The 13960-nt window shown below is 38.6% G+C and overlaps 1 protein-coding gene across 1 annotated transcript; it reads right to left on the bottom strand.

The window, feature by feature from the left end:
• Positions 1 to 3024: 3024 nt before the first annotated feature.
• LOC111461743 (bifunctional TH2 protein, mitochondrial-like) lies at positions 3025 to 6957 on the bottom strand. The gene is made up of 6 exons (XM_023105376.1): positions 6539 to 6957; positions 5484 to 5592; positions 5011 to 5301; positions 4498 to 4912; positions 4151 to 4414; positions 3025 to 3682 (listed from the first exon to the last, which is right to left on the bottom strand). Exons 1-6 carry the CDS (start codon positions 6868 to 6870, stop codon positions 3261 to 3263), a joined length of 1833 nt encoding a protein of 610 aa, XP_022961144.1. The 5' UTR covers positions 6871 to 6957; the 3' UTR covers positions 3025 to 3260.
• Between the last annotated feature and the right edge of the window lie 7003 nt (positions 6958 to 13960).

Below are 13960 nucleotides of genomic sequence, written 5' to 3'. Positions count from 1 at the left end.
TTATAGTAATTGAAATGGGCATGCAACCATAGAAACAAGCATAACGGTAAAATATAGCAACTAAACCTGATCTATCTAAGCACAACCCACTTATGCATTAGTATCACGGGAGGATATTTTTTTGTCAAATCGAGACAAACATCACTTTAGTAAAAGCTAAGCATGTGGATGCTCAAGGATAATCTTTTCTTTGCTTTCAAACACGATACTCGAACGATTCTCATGGATGCAAACATTAATTTAATTCAAATAAGATTCTAAATTAAATTATATTGGTAGCAAGTCTTTTGTAGCTTGAATGATAGCCCAATCCTAATAAACAATAGCAAAAGGAGTATCAAATGGAAACAAATGCAAATGGTGGATTCAACAACTGCTAGGCCTTCCTTTTAATTAAACAATAATTAGTGGCCAACCTCAAATTCTCTTATCTTTTTGTAAACAAGAATATATAAAGTGGAGTGGCCAATATATAAGAACAACATAAGCGTATATCTATAGAATTAAACGTGTATAAAAAATGGCTAAAGTTTACGAAATTAAATGCGATATGCTATGCATGTGTCACATGGTCTTTACTTGCGATGTCGTCGTCAGTCGTTCAAGGGTGTCTTGCCTTTACTTGAAATATAGAAGTCGCACATGACTTGAGTATTTTAAGAAATACTCGATAAGTGACTCGACTGTTGGGATCAAGAAATGCAAACACATGTCATTCATGATTAGGAACCTATCATTTAAAACCATTACAGAGGTGGTCTCCAGTCCGGACAAATTGGATGTGTGGTACTTCCTTATATACGACCGACACGTGTGAGTGTGAGTCCACCAGGCGGTTCACACACCGCCTGAGCCTATCGTAATTGAGCTAGTTGGCAGTAGCCAGACATTCGGTGGTACAATAAATCCTTGAATATCATGCAAGGCATGATCATCATAAAAGGGGAAGTAACCTGATGTAAATGAACATACAATATGCATGCGGTTCCTATACTTTTCATCCTAAATCATTCATGTGACACAACCTCACGTATCATTCACATGTTACTCTAGATAACATGCATGTATAAGCTTCCATATATTCATCATTTATAATATCACTAGGGTTGTGTGTTATAAAATTTTTCATCATAATCAACATGAAATCTCATACATGCACATCATCGTAATATGAAATGTTATCATATTATGTCACATGATCATTATACATATTATGTTATCATGTCATAATGCATTATCATTTTAACGTATCATCATATCATCATATCATCATAACATCATCATAATACATATCATATTGTATCAATTTACGTCATCGTACCATCATAACCTCATCATAATACATCATCATATCATATCAATTCACATCATCATAAAATTGTAATATCGTAACATCATTATAATCCATTATCATAACATTATAACATCATAACATCATAACATCATCATATCATATCAATTCACATCATCATAACATCACAACATCATCATATTATATAAAACATATATGACACACAAGGGCCACTGGACACGTGTCATCATACATAAGGCAAGACTTTCGATCGAGCTGATAGTAAGGTCACTTACTTGGTTGGTCTTAGCCAAAGTTCTATTTAACTTCAAATTTGATTGTTTTCGTCTTTTAAATTCGTTCTCACTTATGACTTATGTCGAGGTTTTACCATTTTGAATATAAATTAAAGATGGGTGGTAGAACTTAAATTAAAAAAAAAATGTTAATATTATTTCATTCCATATCAATAATATAATATTTTTAAAATCTTCCATTTTCTCTCCCTTATTCACCATTTACATTTTTTTTTAAATTCTGTTCACACCTACTTTTGCCAATTTTGATCCATTTTGCTTTCACTATTTTTTTTCCTAAAAATGGCGGAGTGATTTCTTAGAACTCTAGAAAATTTTAGTTATTTAATTTCTAACCCAAAATTAATTAATTACCACGGAATTAATATTATTCGATAAACGAAAAGAAAAATGTAAAATATGAAAAATATGGCTTGGTAAGAGAATCATTCTTTGAATTTCTACTGAGCTTCTGAATAATCACCTAGGTAAATTTGGGTTGGTTAGGGAGAGAGATGCTCGGAGATTTTACTAAAGATCACCTATTTACTTGGATTTTACTGAAAGATCACCTATTTACCTATTCACTAATAGATAACGTGTCTAGAGATAAGGGTTCACATGGGTGTGGTTAGGGAGAGAGAGGGTTCACATGGGTGTGGTTAGGGAGAGAGAGGGTTCACATGGGTGTGGTTAGGGAGAGAGATGCATGAAGATTTTACTGAAAGATCACTATTTACCTATTAGCTAGATAAAAAGGAGATTTTAGTGAAACATCACCTATTTACCTATTCGCTAATAGAGAACGTGTCTAGATAAAGATAAGGGTTCACATGGGTATTAACGGTCATCAGGTATCAGGTGACACTCCTCATGGTTATGATTATTATACTATATGAACACTATTGGATGGTCGCCAGCTAACTTTAATATTAAACTATCTAATCTAATATGTGTCACATTTGATGGCTATATGATTAAACCCTACATGTTATGTACACATATGATAGGGTCATCTCTGCATATAAAGGATCTATTGAGGTTGTGTCTTTTGTGTTTATGATATGTATGTTCAGGTCAATCCCTCTATGTATATGATATAATCTAAAGGATCGTACCATAAATGACTATAATACAAATGACAAAGTCACTCCTTGCATATATACGACCTAATCTACAGAGATGTACACTAAATAATAATGACGGCATGTATATGACACTATCTACCAAGAGAATCATTCCCCTCATTGTTTCGCTTACAAGTATAAGATTCATTATTGTGCTTATACATATAAGATTCAAGGATTTGTCGGATCACACGACAGGTATACAATTGACTTTGCACGTCCCATTCTTTCGGCCCTTCACCTATCAACTTGGCAGTCAAGCTACCTTGATCCAAATTCGAGAGCAAAATGGAAATTCTCAAGACAATCCTGGTAGAAATATAGAATAGTACCCACCTGTATTAATCAATGGATACACAGTATAAAGCTTCAAATGTTTTATATAAACCCTTCCTTCACAATAACCAAAAGTATAAATAAAATGTTGCCAAGGACAGACAACAGCAAAACGTTGTTGTTGGCCCTATAAAACTCGCCATCAACTTGAATCTTCTTTACAATCGATGATGCAGACACAACTCGGTAAATATCGAAAAGCAAGCGAGTTTAGTTCTCGCATCCAAGAACGAAAGCATGGATTTCCGCCCACGAATTGACAGTGTAAAGGACACCAGACAATCCCTTCCAACTGCATTCTGTCTCTTCGGTAAGACTTCTCTGTTTTCGTACCACGCTTGGGTACAACGGAACAAAAGAGACTCCAAATTGAGTTGCCAGTCTTCTTAGACTGGAACTTGTCCCGACAACAATTCCTACATCTGCTTCAAGTAGGCAAAGCAAGTCGCCGATGGAGTCTCCGATGTATACCGTTGAGTTCTTTCTATCATTGCCATAGTTCTCCAGGATTTTCCGGAACGCATTGACTTTATCAATGGGAGATTCTACTTTCCTAACTAAATCACCCGTCGAAACCGCTTCTTCAAAGGCAAACTCATTGGCATGTATAGTCACTTGAGTTAGTAAACCACCTGACACGAAGATAAAACAAAAACATGATGCTAACTTTGGTCGAGGTTGCTAATATTTGGAAGTAATCTTGGAAGATACAACATAGAACGTGTGGTGGCTACTGTGAGGACATAGAACGTGCGGTGGCTACTGTGAGGACATAGAACGTGCATGATGGCTATTGTGAGAACATAAAACGTACGCTAGCTATTGTGAGAACATTAAACGTACGATAGCTATTGTGATAACATAAAACGTACGATAGCTATTGTGAGACCATAAAACGCACGATAGCTATTGTGAGACCATGAAACGCACGATAGCTATTGTGAGACCATAAAACGGACGATAGCTATTGTGGCAACATAGAACTTATGGTAGCTACTATGATGCCATAGAACGTATGCATATGATTGCTCTAACTAACATTCTGAACTGAATTCATATCGGTAACTCCAAATCTGTTAAAAGAAAGTTAAGAAATGTACCCGAATTAAAAGATGACCTTATGAGATCAGCGCACCAGCAATATGAGAGTATATGGACACCAACATTCAAATTTTCACTCTTAGTAGCAGTTCTGAAGAAATTAAAACAACCATCTTGAATAATAAGACGTTCACCAGCCCGTCTTATATCTTCAAAATTTAAGCCCTTAAGAACTCCAGACTCGACGACTCTATTATTCGCTCGTTTCTCAAAATCAGAGAGTTGCTCAAGTGCTGTACACAGATCTTCATACTTGAATTCCTCTGCAAGATCCAAAGATTCAAAATAATGATTTAATTCTTTTCGTAACATAAACAAAACTTAAATCTGTGTATTAAGTAATCACCAGTTGCAGGGGGCGCGATTTTGTCAATGCATTCCTCATACTCTTCTGTATACTGCCTGGAAATAACACCCCATGTGTTTCTGAGGTCAGCTGATGACATCCGAGTAATTTGGTCGTCAGGCTGAGTCTGATCAGGTTTCGGAGCTCTTACCATTGCAATTTCTGCGAGAATGGCAGACGAATCGACGACTGTGCATGTTAAATCAAAGTCAGAAAACAGTACCAATCGATCCGTTGCAGGATTGTGATCTTTAATCAAAGGAACTACTGTTTTCTGGGAAACAGGCTGAGAGCAGTAAAATTCTTGCTCGAGTTTCATAGCTTGGTGATAAAGCTTCTCAATGGTGTCGAGCTCTTCACCGGTCAAAGTTGCAGAGAGTTTCTCGAGAATGTCTTCAGTTCTCGCAGCTGATTCCTGAATCAAAAATAAAAATGGCCAGCAATTTCAGTACTCCATCTCTTATTACAAAACTAAAATCAAAACAAGAGACTTCACAACTCAAAATTACAAACCTCAAAATCTTTAGATGCATAGTTTTCGATCCACGTCTTGTAGAGATGATTGCCATGGTCAGCACCAAGAGCTCCCTTAAACTCGGTAGCTAAATAGGCATACAACCTCATACAAGGTGTGATGGCACCAAGAGTATAAGCAGCAAGCTTTGTTCTCTCAAATGGGGTGGCGAGATTACCAAGACCTTTATCTCCTTCAATCTTGCCCAATGCCGTTGCCAATACAAAGTCGGTATATTTTACTGTAGCAGGGTTGATAGGAGACTCTTTTCCGCCCTCAGCAGCCCATTCCTTAAAGACCATGCACCAAGCCAATAGGGTCATATAACTTCCCAAGGCAATAAAAAGATCAAAACACTTAAAAATGGCAGGATTCCAATTCAATACTCGGGTATTAATGTGTCCATTCCTCAAAGAAAAGCACATGATTGATTGAATGTTAATGAATAGAAATAATGATGCTGCCCTTCTACCTTAACAAATGAAGCATGCCTTTTCAGATCTACCATCACTGCCTTCCTCAGCTCATTGATCGAATGTTTTGCGTCATCATCGTCAGCACATTCAGCAGCTAATTCATACCTGGATTAGAATAAATAAGGATGTTTCCATTCCAAACTTCTAGAAAACACAGACAAATAACATCTTCAAAACCAGGACAGGACCCTTAATAGTTAATACAAAACACATTGGTCGTCAACAATGATATCGTGATCCAATGCTTCTTCATTTCACCAAAGTAAATCGAATCTACTTTTCTCAATCGAACAATCCTTCGAGCAATAGTACATCAAAAGCATTAAAACTCAAGAAACCATATGAGCAAAACAAAAACATAATGGGACAAGGTTTTTAAGCCGTTTCCTTCCCTTGTTTTCCCAATTTTCTTTTCTTCTTAACATTACAGAAGTCAAAATTCTGAAGCCAACCAAACAACCACTGTAAGGCCCTATAAATTGAATGTCCCAATAAATCTCAGCAGAAAAACAAGTCATTTAAGACTCCACGACATTGGGTGAAGAACATTGAAGCCTAATAAAAACATTGCCTACATTGGAATAAACCTAAGAGTTTATGGATGAATAAATTTTATTTTCACCCTTTTTCCATGAATCAAGGATCAAGTAAACGCAAACGTTATGCACCAAAGAAACGAATTAAAACCAGAATAGATTTAGAATTTGATGAACTAGGCCTCGCATTCAAGAATCTTTGCCCACGGAGGCCGAAGGAGAAAAAACAAGGTAAACAATATCAATTGAATTAAGAACAGAAACAGAACAAATTCAATATTGTTGATTTCATCTAGGATTCAAGATCACTGATTCCAGGACCACCCCCATTTCCCCTCGAGATAATAACTCAAAAGAACCCAATTAAAAAAAAAGAAAAAATCAGACAAAATAAACCAAATTCAATTAAGATTCAAGATCATGGATTCCACAACAGTACCACCATTTCCCCCCACAATCCAATAACTAAAAACAAGAAAAAAAAAAAAAAAAAAAAAAAAAGGAAATCAACTCACGCCTGAGCAAACGCCTTGAGAAAATGAACATCCTGATCGACAACGTGGCGAAATGTATCAACATCGAGAGTTCCACAGGCGAGACAAACGCAGAATGGGGTGTACATCGAGAATATCGACTCTCTACGACACTTATTCCACAATCTCCGAGCGAGAGGGCCTTCGGAGTCGACATGAGAGACCATAGCCATACGGGGAGGCATTGGCGGCGGAGATCGATGAAAGGAGCTGAAAGTGAAGGATCGGAGGGCGGCGATTGGGATTCGGAATCGAAAATTGGAGAGGAGACAAGCAGAATTGGGTGAGATTTTAGAGATAAACAGTGAGCGCATCGGAAAGGGAAGAGGATAATTATATAGAAGAAAAAAGCGAAGACGGCGGTGGTTTTTGGGGGACTCTGTCGAAGCCTGTGTTGATGAACCAACCAACTCTCTCCCTTTTTTTTTTTTTCTATTTATTTTACTTTTTCTTTATGGTATGTTTGACGTAATTCTTGGCTTTCGGAACCAAACATCCCTTTATAAGGTATGAAAACGTGTCCCGATCCATTTTAAAAGTCTTGAGAGCAAATCCGAAAACGAAAGCCCAAAAAAGGACAATATCGGCTAGCAGTGGAGTTGGGCTGTTACATATTCTAACCAAGTAGTATCAGTTCTTTGATTACGTTGTTTTCAATCATCGATTAGAAGTTCTCAATTCTCGAGAAACCTTAATTGAAAAATAAAAATATTTAAGATAACTATCGACTTTCAGGGGGACAGTGAAGAAAGTCTGAGAGAGTGAAGGGCTCGGTAAAGAATCTTAGTTAAGATTGAGATTAGGGTTTTTTCTTCTTCGGAGAGATGCATGACCTAATTGCAAAAATCAAACTATACTGAACTGGAAAATTAATGTTTATAGCTAACACAACGGGGTTGGTTTCGATATCAATAAAATCGAAAAATGTTGTTCAGTTCAGTTTATGGTTCAAAAATTGAACCAGTAATTGAACCAAACCACGCATGTTAATCAGTTATTTATAGGCTCTCGTTAAAACTTCTCATATTCAGTTTTTCTTGTGTTATGTGTCCAAATCAAAGTTTTAGAGTTAGCCATTTTCATTCTTTACAAATGATATCTGAGCAGTACATTTCCCAGTAAGATGTGGTTTAGGGACGAATCAAACCGAAAGCTGCTAGACATGTGATACATGAGGAAAAAAAGGGTACATGAATGAAATGAGACCACATCTAAAAGGGAGTCATCATAAGAATATGATGGCCGAGAAAAGGTTAAAAGAATTGAAAGTTACTACTTATACAGATGCATTTTGCTTTTTGGTGGCTTAATCACAGGAACTTTGAAATTAAACGTGTTTTGCTGGGAACAATTCTATATTAAGTGACTTCTTGAGAATTTTCTTAAAAAACATGTGAGTGACAATGAAACATGTTGAAATGACATATATTGTCATATCGAAAGGGAATGTTGAGACTATCAAGTGCCAAATTTGGATTCTGGATCCTGGTCCAAATCCTGGGCATGGGTCGTTAGGATGCAAGGCTATCAAGGACAATTATTTGTTTTTTCGTTAGTTTGATCTTGCGTTTTTTAGTCTAAGTTGAAGCATAAACACACCCAATTAATATAGGTTAGAGCTCGATCTCGCACATAGTTTCATATAGGGTAGTACCGTTTTTATATACTAGAAGTTAAAAAACATTATTTTTGTCTTTGTACTTTAGGACTTGTTAAATCTTAAATACAGTGAACTCGTGTGTGTATGATAGGTGAAGGAGGTCAGAGAAGTCGAGTTGGAGAAGTGAATGAGTAAGTAGCTCAATGAGAAAGAGAAGAGAGAATAAAACACCTATTTACCTCGTGAAAGAATAGTGAAACTATTGTTTACGAGGTTCGGGATAATTAATCTTTCGTTTCGTCTCGACTTCCTTTTGAAGGAGGTAATCAAAGCCTATTTATCTCGTGAAAGAAAATGAGAGTAAGAAAATCATCATTTGTCTCGAGAATGCCAAACATCGATGTATATATATATATATATATATATATATTTATATTTATATATATCGATAATAAAATAGTAAAATGGGCTAAATTTAAGATTTATTGAAAGTATAAGAACTAAAATTGAATTTAATATAGTATAAATAAGAATACTTAAAATCATTTAATATTAATGACTATCACGGATCAAAATGGAGACTAATTGTCACAATCGCCGTTTCTAGGCAACAGATTTGGCGATTGTGCGGCACCCACTCTCAACATTGAGTGGGTCAAGCCTACTTCGAGTTACATTACCCGTGGTCGGGCAACGTGAATACAAACCTCGGATTTCGATTTCAAGAGAAGATTTCAGAAAGCTGGGGAGAGAGGTTTTTTAAAAAGAGTTTTGAAAGCAAGAGAGAAAAATTGAAATTCGTGTTATATGGGAATGTAAGCAAAAGGCAACAATATCAGCTTACTGCATATAACTATCGGGTAGGGAGAAGTTGACAACTAGTCATATCCTCCTATAGTACATTTTGAGGTATTTCATGTCTAGCAGGCGTAACCATGTCATCATCGAAATGTCATACTTTTAAATAAAACAAGAAAGAAATAATACAACATGAAAGCAGTAAAAGAAAGCAATAAAGTAATATAAGGCAAAGGTTTTGGTGTGTCACGGGCATGTGGCCATGGGCAACATGCCTTGGACAAGCTTGACCGTGACATCCTCCCTACTTAATTGGTTGACATCCCTGTCAACTGTCTCATTTCTTCGAACTCTACAATCTAAGGTGTGGCTGTCTTAAGGTCGTCGACACGTTCCCAGCTGATTTCTTCTTCTGGAAGTCCTTTCCACTTGACTAAAAATTTTTGTAAGTTGCGCTTAGGTTTGTCAATGTGACGGGTTTGCTCGACCAAAATCTCTTCTATACTTCCTTCTTACTCGAGTTCTTCATCGTCACTGATGGTTGTGTCACTTGGTTGCGTTGCTGGTCGTCGTCGTCTGGATGGTATGGTTTGAGGTTGCTTACATAAATGACAGGGTGAATTCTCATCCATGTAGGTAGTTGGAGACGATATGAAGTCATCCATGTAGGTAGTTGGAGACGATATGAAGTCCTTCCAACTTTCTCAATGACTTCAATTGGTCCCTCATATTTTCACACTAGTCGCTGGTCCCGATTCCCCCAGAATCTAAATTGTTCTGATCTCAGCTTGATCATAACTTGGTCACTAGCTTGAAACTCTAACGCTTTTTGTTTGCGGTCTGCCCACTTCTTCATTCTTCTGGAGGCTTTCTCTAAGTACGCACGTGCTATTTTAGAGGTTTGTTTCCACTCTTTGGTGAAGTTGTACGCTTGAGGGTTTCTCCCCGCATAGGGGTGGTCAATAACATGGGGCATGATTGGTTGTCTACAACATACTATTTCAAAAGGGGTTTTTCTTGTCGATAAGCTTTGTTGACAATTGAAGCTAAACTAAGCAACATCGAGCATCTGTACCCAATTCTTTTGTCGCGCATCGATGAAATGACGTAAGAACTCCTCAAGTGTACTGTTGAACCTTTTGGTTTTTCCGTCAGTTTGGGGGTGATAACTGGAAGAGATGATACGATAAGGAATCAACTACAAGGGGAATAAGATTCGGATTACCTTGTTGATCGAATATCTCAAGGCAAGAACATTGTTTGAGATTCGAACCACTCCACAAGCAAGATCGATCATGTCTAGCTTGAATGATTCTTGTTGATCAAATATCTCAACGCAAGAACACTTGTTTGAGATTCGAATCACTCCACAAGCAAGATTGATCATGTCGAGCTTGAATGATTCTACATACAATCTAAACTACATAGAATTGCAAAGAAACTCAGCCATTGGCTAAGAAAAAGCACAAATGCTTCTTTTAATATATTTTCCAAGTCTCTTACAAATATAACATACATGGCTTTATATAGCCTCAAAATGAAACTATTAAAGACATTCCAAAAGTGGTAACATTCACACTTTATGGCCATAATTAGCCATTATGTAAATGTAACGAAATTAAATAAAAAGTCTTAAAATACAATAACTCTAAATTACTCTAAATTATAACCCACCCAAAATTTACAACAATCAAACTTTATTCTTCTTCAATGTAGCATGAATTGAAACATCTTTTGATAATTTTGACAACCTTTTCTTCACATCTTCATTGAAGCATATTGTATGATTGATGTCTCTTGGTTCATATCAAGAGACGTTTAGGCTCGGCCCCAATAGCTTGAACAATTCAGTCCATAAGGTCCCTGTGAATCTTTGGTCACGATCGCTGACAATGCTGGTGGGAATGCCCCACAACTCGACTACGCGTAAGAAAAATAATTGTGTGGTCACTTCAGCCGAGCATGACTTGCGGGTTGGGATAAATATGACATATTTGGAGAATCTGTCAATGATGACTAAGATGGACTCCATCTCTCCTACCTTGGGGAGGTGTGTGATGAAATCTAAAGAAACACTTTTCCACAGTCGGGACAGGACTGGTAGAGGTTTCTAGTAGTCCCGCAATTTTGTTTCGTTCAACCTTGTCTTGTTGGCAGATAAGACAGGTCTTTGTGAATTATGTCACATCGTCACGGAGGTTCGGCCAATAGTACCCCTTTTTTCGAGGGTATAGGCTCTCTACCATCCATTGTGGCCCGCCCACGGTGTGTCGTGACATTCTTTTTGTAGGAGTTTCCTCAAGTTCCCCGAATGGGGGACGTAAAGATAATTTTTTTTGGTGAAGAGTAAATTGTCTTCGACCCAAAACTGGTAAGTCTTCCCCTCTCTGGTTGGCTGCATGATGGCCTGAGCGATCGGGTCTTTGGCTAGGTGTTCCTCAACACTTTCTCGTATCGTTCCGATTAGCTTACTTGCTTGTAGATGAGCTAACATGCATAGAGCGGCATGCTCGCTCTTCTGACTTAGGGAGTCTGCAGCTTGGTTTGCTTTACCTAGCCTGTGTTCAAACTGGAAGTCGAGTTCAGCCACGCATTCTTGCCAGCACGCTTGTTTCGACGATAACTTGGGTTGGTCAAAGAAGTGGTATATGGAACTATTGTCTGTCTTGACTACAAACTTGGCTCCGAGGAGGTACTGTCTCCAAGATTGTAAATAGTGGACAACTGCCAGCATTTCTTTCTCAGATGTTGCGTACCTTCTTTCTGCCTCGTTTAGCTTCCAACTCTCGTATGCAATGGAGTGTCCCTCTTGCAGTAGGACGCCCCCTAGGGCGAAGTCTGAGGCATCCGTCTTGACTTCAAAGGGTTTCGTCATGTCAGCAATCCTTAAAACTGGCCCTTCCATCACAGAGTTCTAAAGGTTGTCAAAGGCTTCTTGACACCGTGAAGTCCAACTCCACTTGTTTCCCTTCTTTAGTAGTTCAGTCAAGGGCTCTGCGCACTTCGAGAATCCTTCAATAATCGTCGATAGTAATTTGCCAACCCAAGGAAGGAACACACTTCTATCACTGAGGAAGGGGTCTTCCACTCATTGATGGCTTTGACTTTCTCCTCTTCCATACCTACCTTGCCTGCTTCTATTACGTGTCCAAGGAAGTTAATTTGTTGTTGCGTGAACGTGCATTTTTCCCTCTTCACATATAGTTGGCGTTCTCTCAGTTTTTCGAAAACTAACCACGGGTGGTATTCATGCTCTTCCATGGTGGAGCTGTAGACCACTATGTTGTCCAAATAGACTACCACGAACTTATCGAGATACTCGTGGAATACTTGGTTCATCAATGTGCAGAATGTGGCAGGGGCATTAGTCAATCCAAAAGGTATGACTAGGAATTCAAAAGCCCCATATCTAGTGACACAAGTCGTTTTGGGTACATCTCCCTCGGCAATCCGAACTTGATAGTATCTCGACCTTAGGTCGAGTCTCGAGAAGTACTTCGCGCCATGTAGTTGATTGAACAAGTCGGTAATGATGGGTAGAGGGTACTTATTCCTGACAGTGATTTTGTTTAGGGCACAGTAGTCTATGCATAGGCGCAGACTCCCATCCTTCTCTTCTGAAATAATACTGGGGCTCCGTAGGGGGCTTTCGCAGGTCTGATGAACCCGACAGTAAGTAGTTTATCCAGCTGCTTTCATAGCTCCGCTAACTCAGGTGGAGCCATTCTATAGGCCTTTTTTGCCGGGGGTTTCAACCTTGGTATCAGTTCAATCTCATGGTTTATACCTCAACGTGGTGGTAAGGTTTTTGGTAGACTTTCTGGCATTACTTCGCGGTACTCTTCTAGTACACGCTGTATTTCTACAGGAACATGTTCAACCGTTCCTTCAGTTTCTACCACAGGAATGGCCATGAACGTTCGTTCATTACGTGCAAGACCACGTTTAAGTTGGAGCGCCAAAATCATCTTGATTCCATCGGGCTGTTTGATGCTTGTCTGAGCAACAGTTGGAGTTGACCCTGTTATGATTAGGCAATTGGCCAAGGGCATGGGGATCACCTTATGTTCCAATAGGAATTCCATCCCGAGTACCATATCAAAGTCATCCATTTTGACGATTACAAAGTCCACCAAGCTACTCCATGTCCCTAACTTAAGTGTAGTCTTTCTCGCTATTCCGAGAATCAGTAAAGCCACAGAGTTGACGACCTTCATCTTCCCTGAGTCTCGATGCCATTTGATGTTCAACCAATTCGCTTCAGTCTCGGTCATGAAGTTATGGGTGGCTTCTGAATCGACCATTGTAATCTTGGCCAACTTGTGATTCACTCACGCTTCTACATACATGAGACCTTTTTTGATCGACTCTTTTTTCCCCAGGTCTTCTTTTGGAGTGCGCATAGGAACTTTAGGGCTCCCATCCGATTTTGCATCTGCGTCTGCATCTAATGCGGCTTGAATAACCTGTAGTGACGCATTCTTTGGACATTCATACACCCTATGGTTCCCATTACATAGGAAACAAGACACCTTATTCTAAAACTGAGCAGTATTGTGAGGCCCCTTTCCTAAGACACCAGTTCGCTATTGAGGTTGTCTTGTCTCTCCTCCTCTGATCCTCGATTTGTCTCCTCCAATTTTGGAGGGATTAGAGGTGTGGTTGCAATTACCTCTGCTTGAGGAGGCCTGGTTCTGCCTTGTCTCTTGGGGCTGTTCGTTGTTCAAATCGAACAGCCGTTCAACCATAACATAGGCCGTGGAGAGGTCTTCTATGTCATGTTCATATAGTTTAAACTTCGCCATGGCTTCAGCACTTCTGTGAACTAGAAGATCTTATCTAGCTCAGACATTTGTCGAATGTCCAACATGAGTAACGAGAACTGTTTGACATATTATCGAATGCTACTCGTGTGTTTAAGGTCAGGTAGTTTCCTTTTGACCATGATCTCAACATTCTTTAGGAAAAATTGAGACTGAAGCTCCTGTTTTAGTCTCTCCCAAGTG

Source organism: Cucurbita moschata, unplaced genomic scaffold, assembly GCF_002738365.1.
Source record: "Cucurbita moschata cultivar Rifu unplaced genomic scaffold, Cmos_1.0 Cmo_Scf00025, whole genome shotgun sequence".
NCBI lineage: Eukaryota > Viridiplantae > Streptophyta > Magnoliopsida > Cucurbitales > Cucurbitaceae > Cucurbita > Cucurbita moschata.
Note: the sequence above shows the minus strand (reverse complement) of the source record. Positions and strands in the feature narration are given on the sequence as shown.

Coding starts and splice junctions, on each gene's coding strand:
- LOC111461743 (XM_023105376.1), bottom strand. CDS start 6,870: ATGCGCTCACTGTTTATCTCTAAAATCTCACCCAATTCTGCTTGTCTC. Junction 5,593..6,538: donor CTCAAGGCGTTTGCTCAGGC/GTGAGTTGATTT, acceptor ATTCTAATCCAG/GTATGAATTAGCTGCTGAAT. Junction 4,913..5,010: donor ATGCATCTAAAGATTTTGAG/GTTTGTAATTTT, acceptor TTTTTGATTCAG/GAATCAGCTGCGAGAACTGA.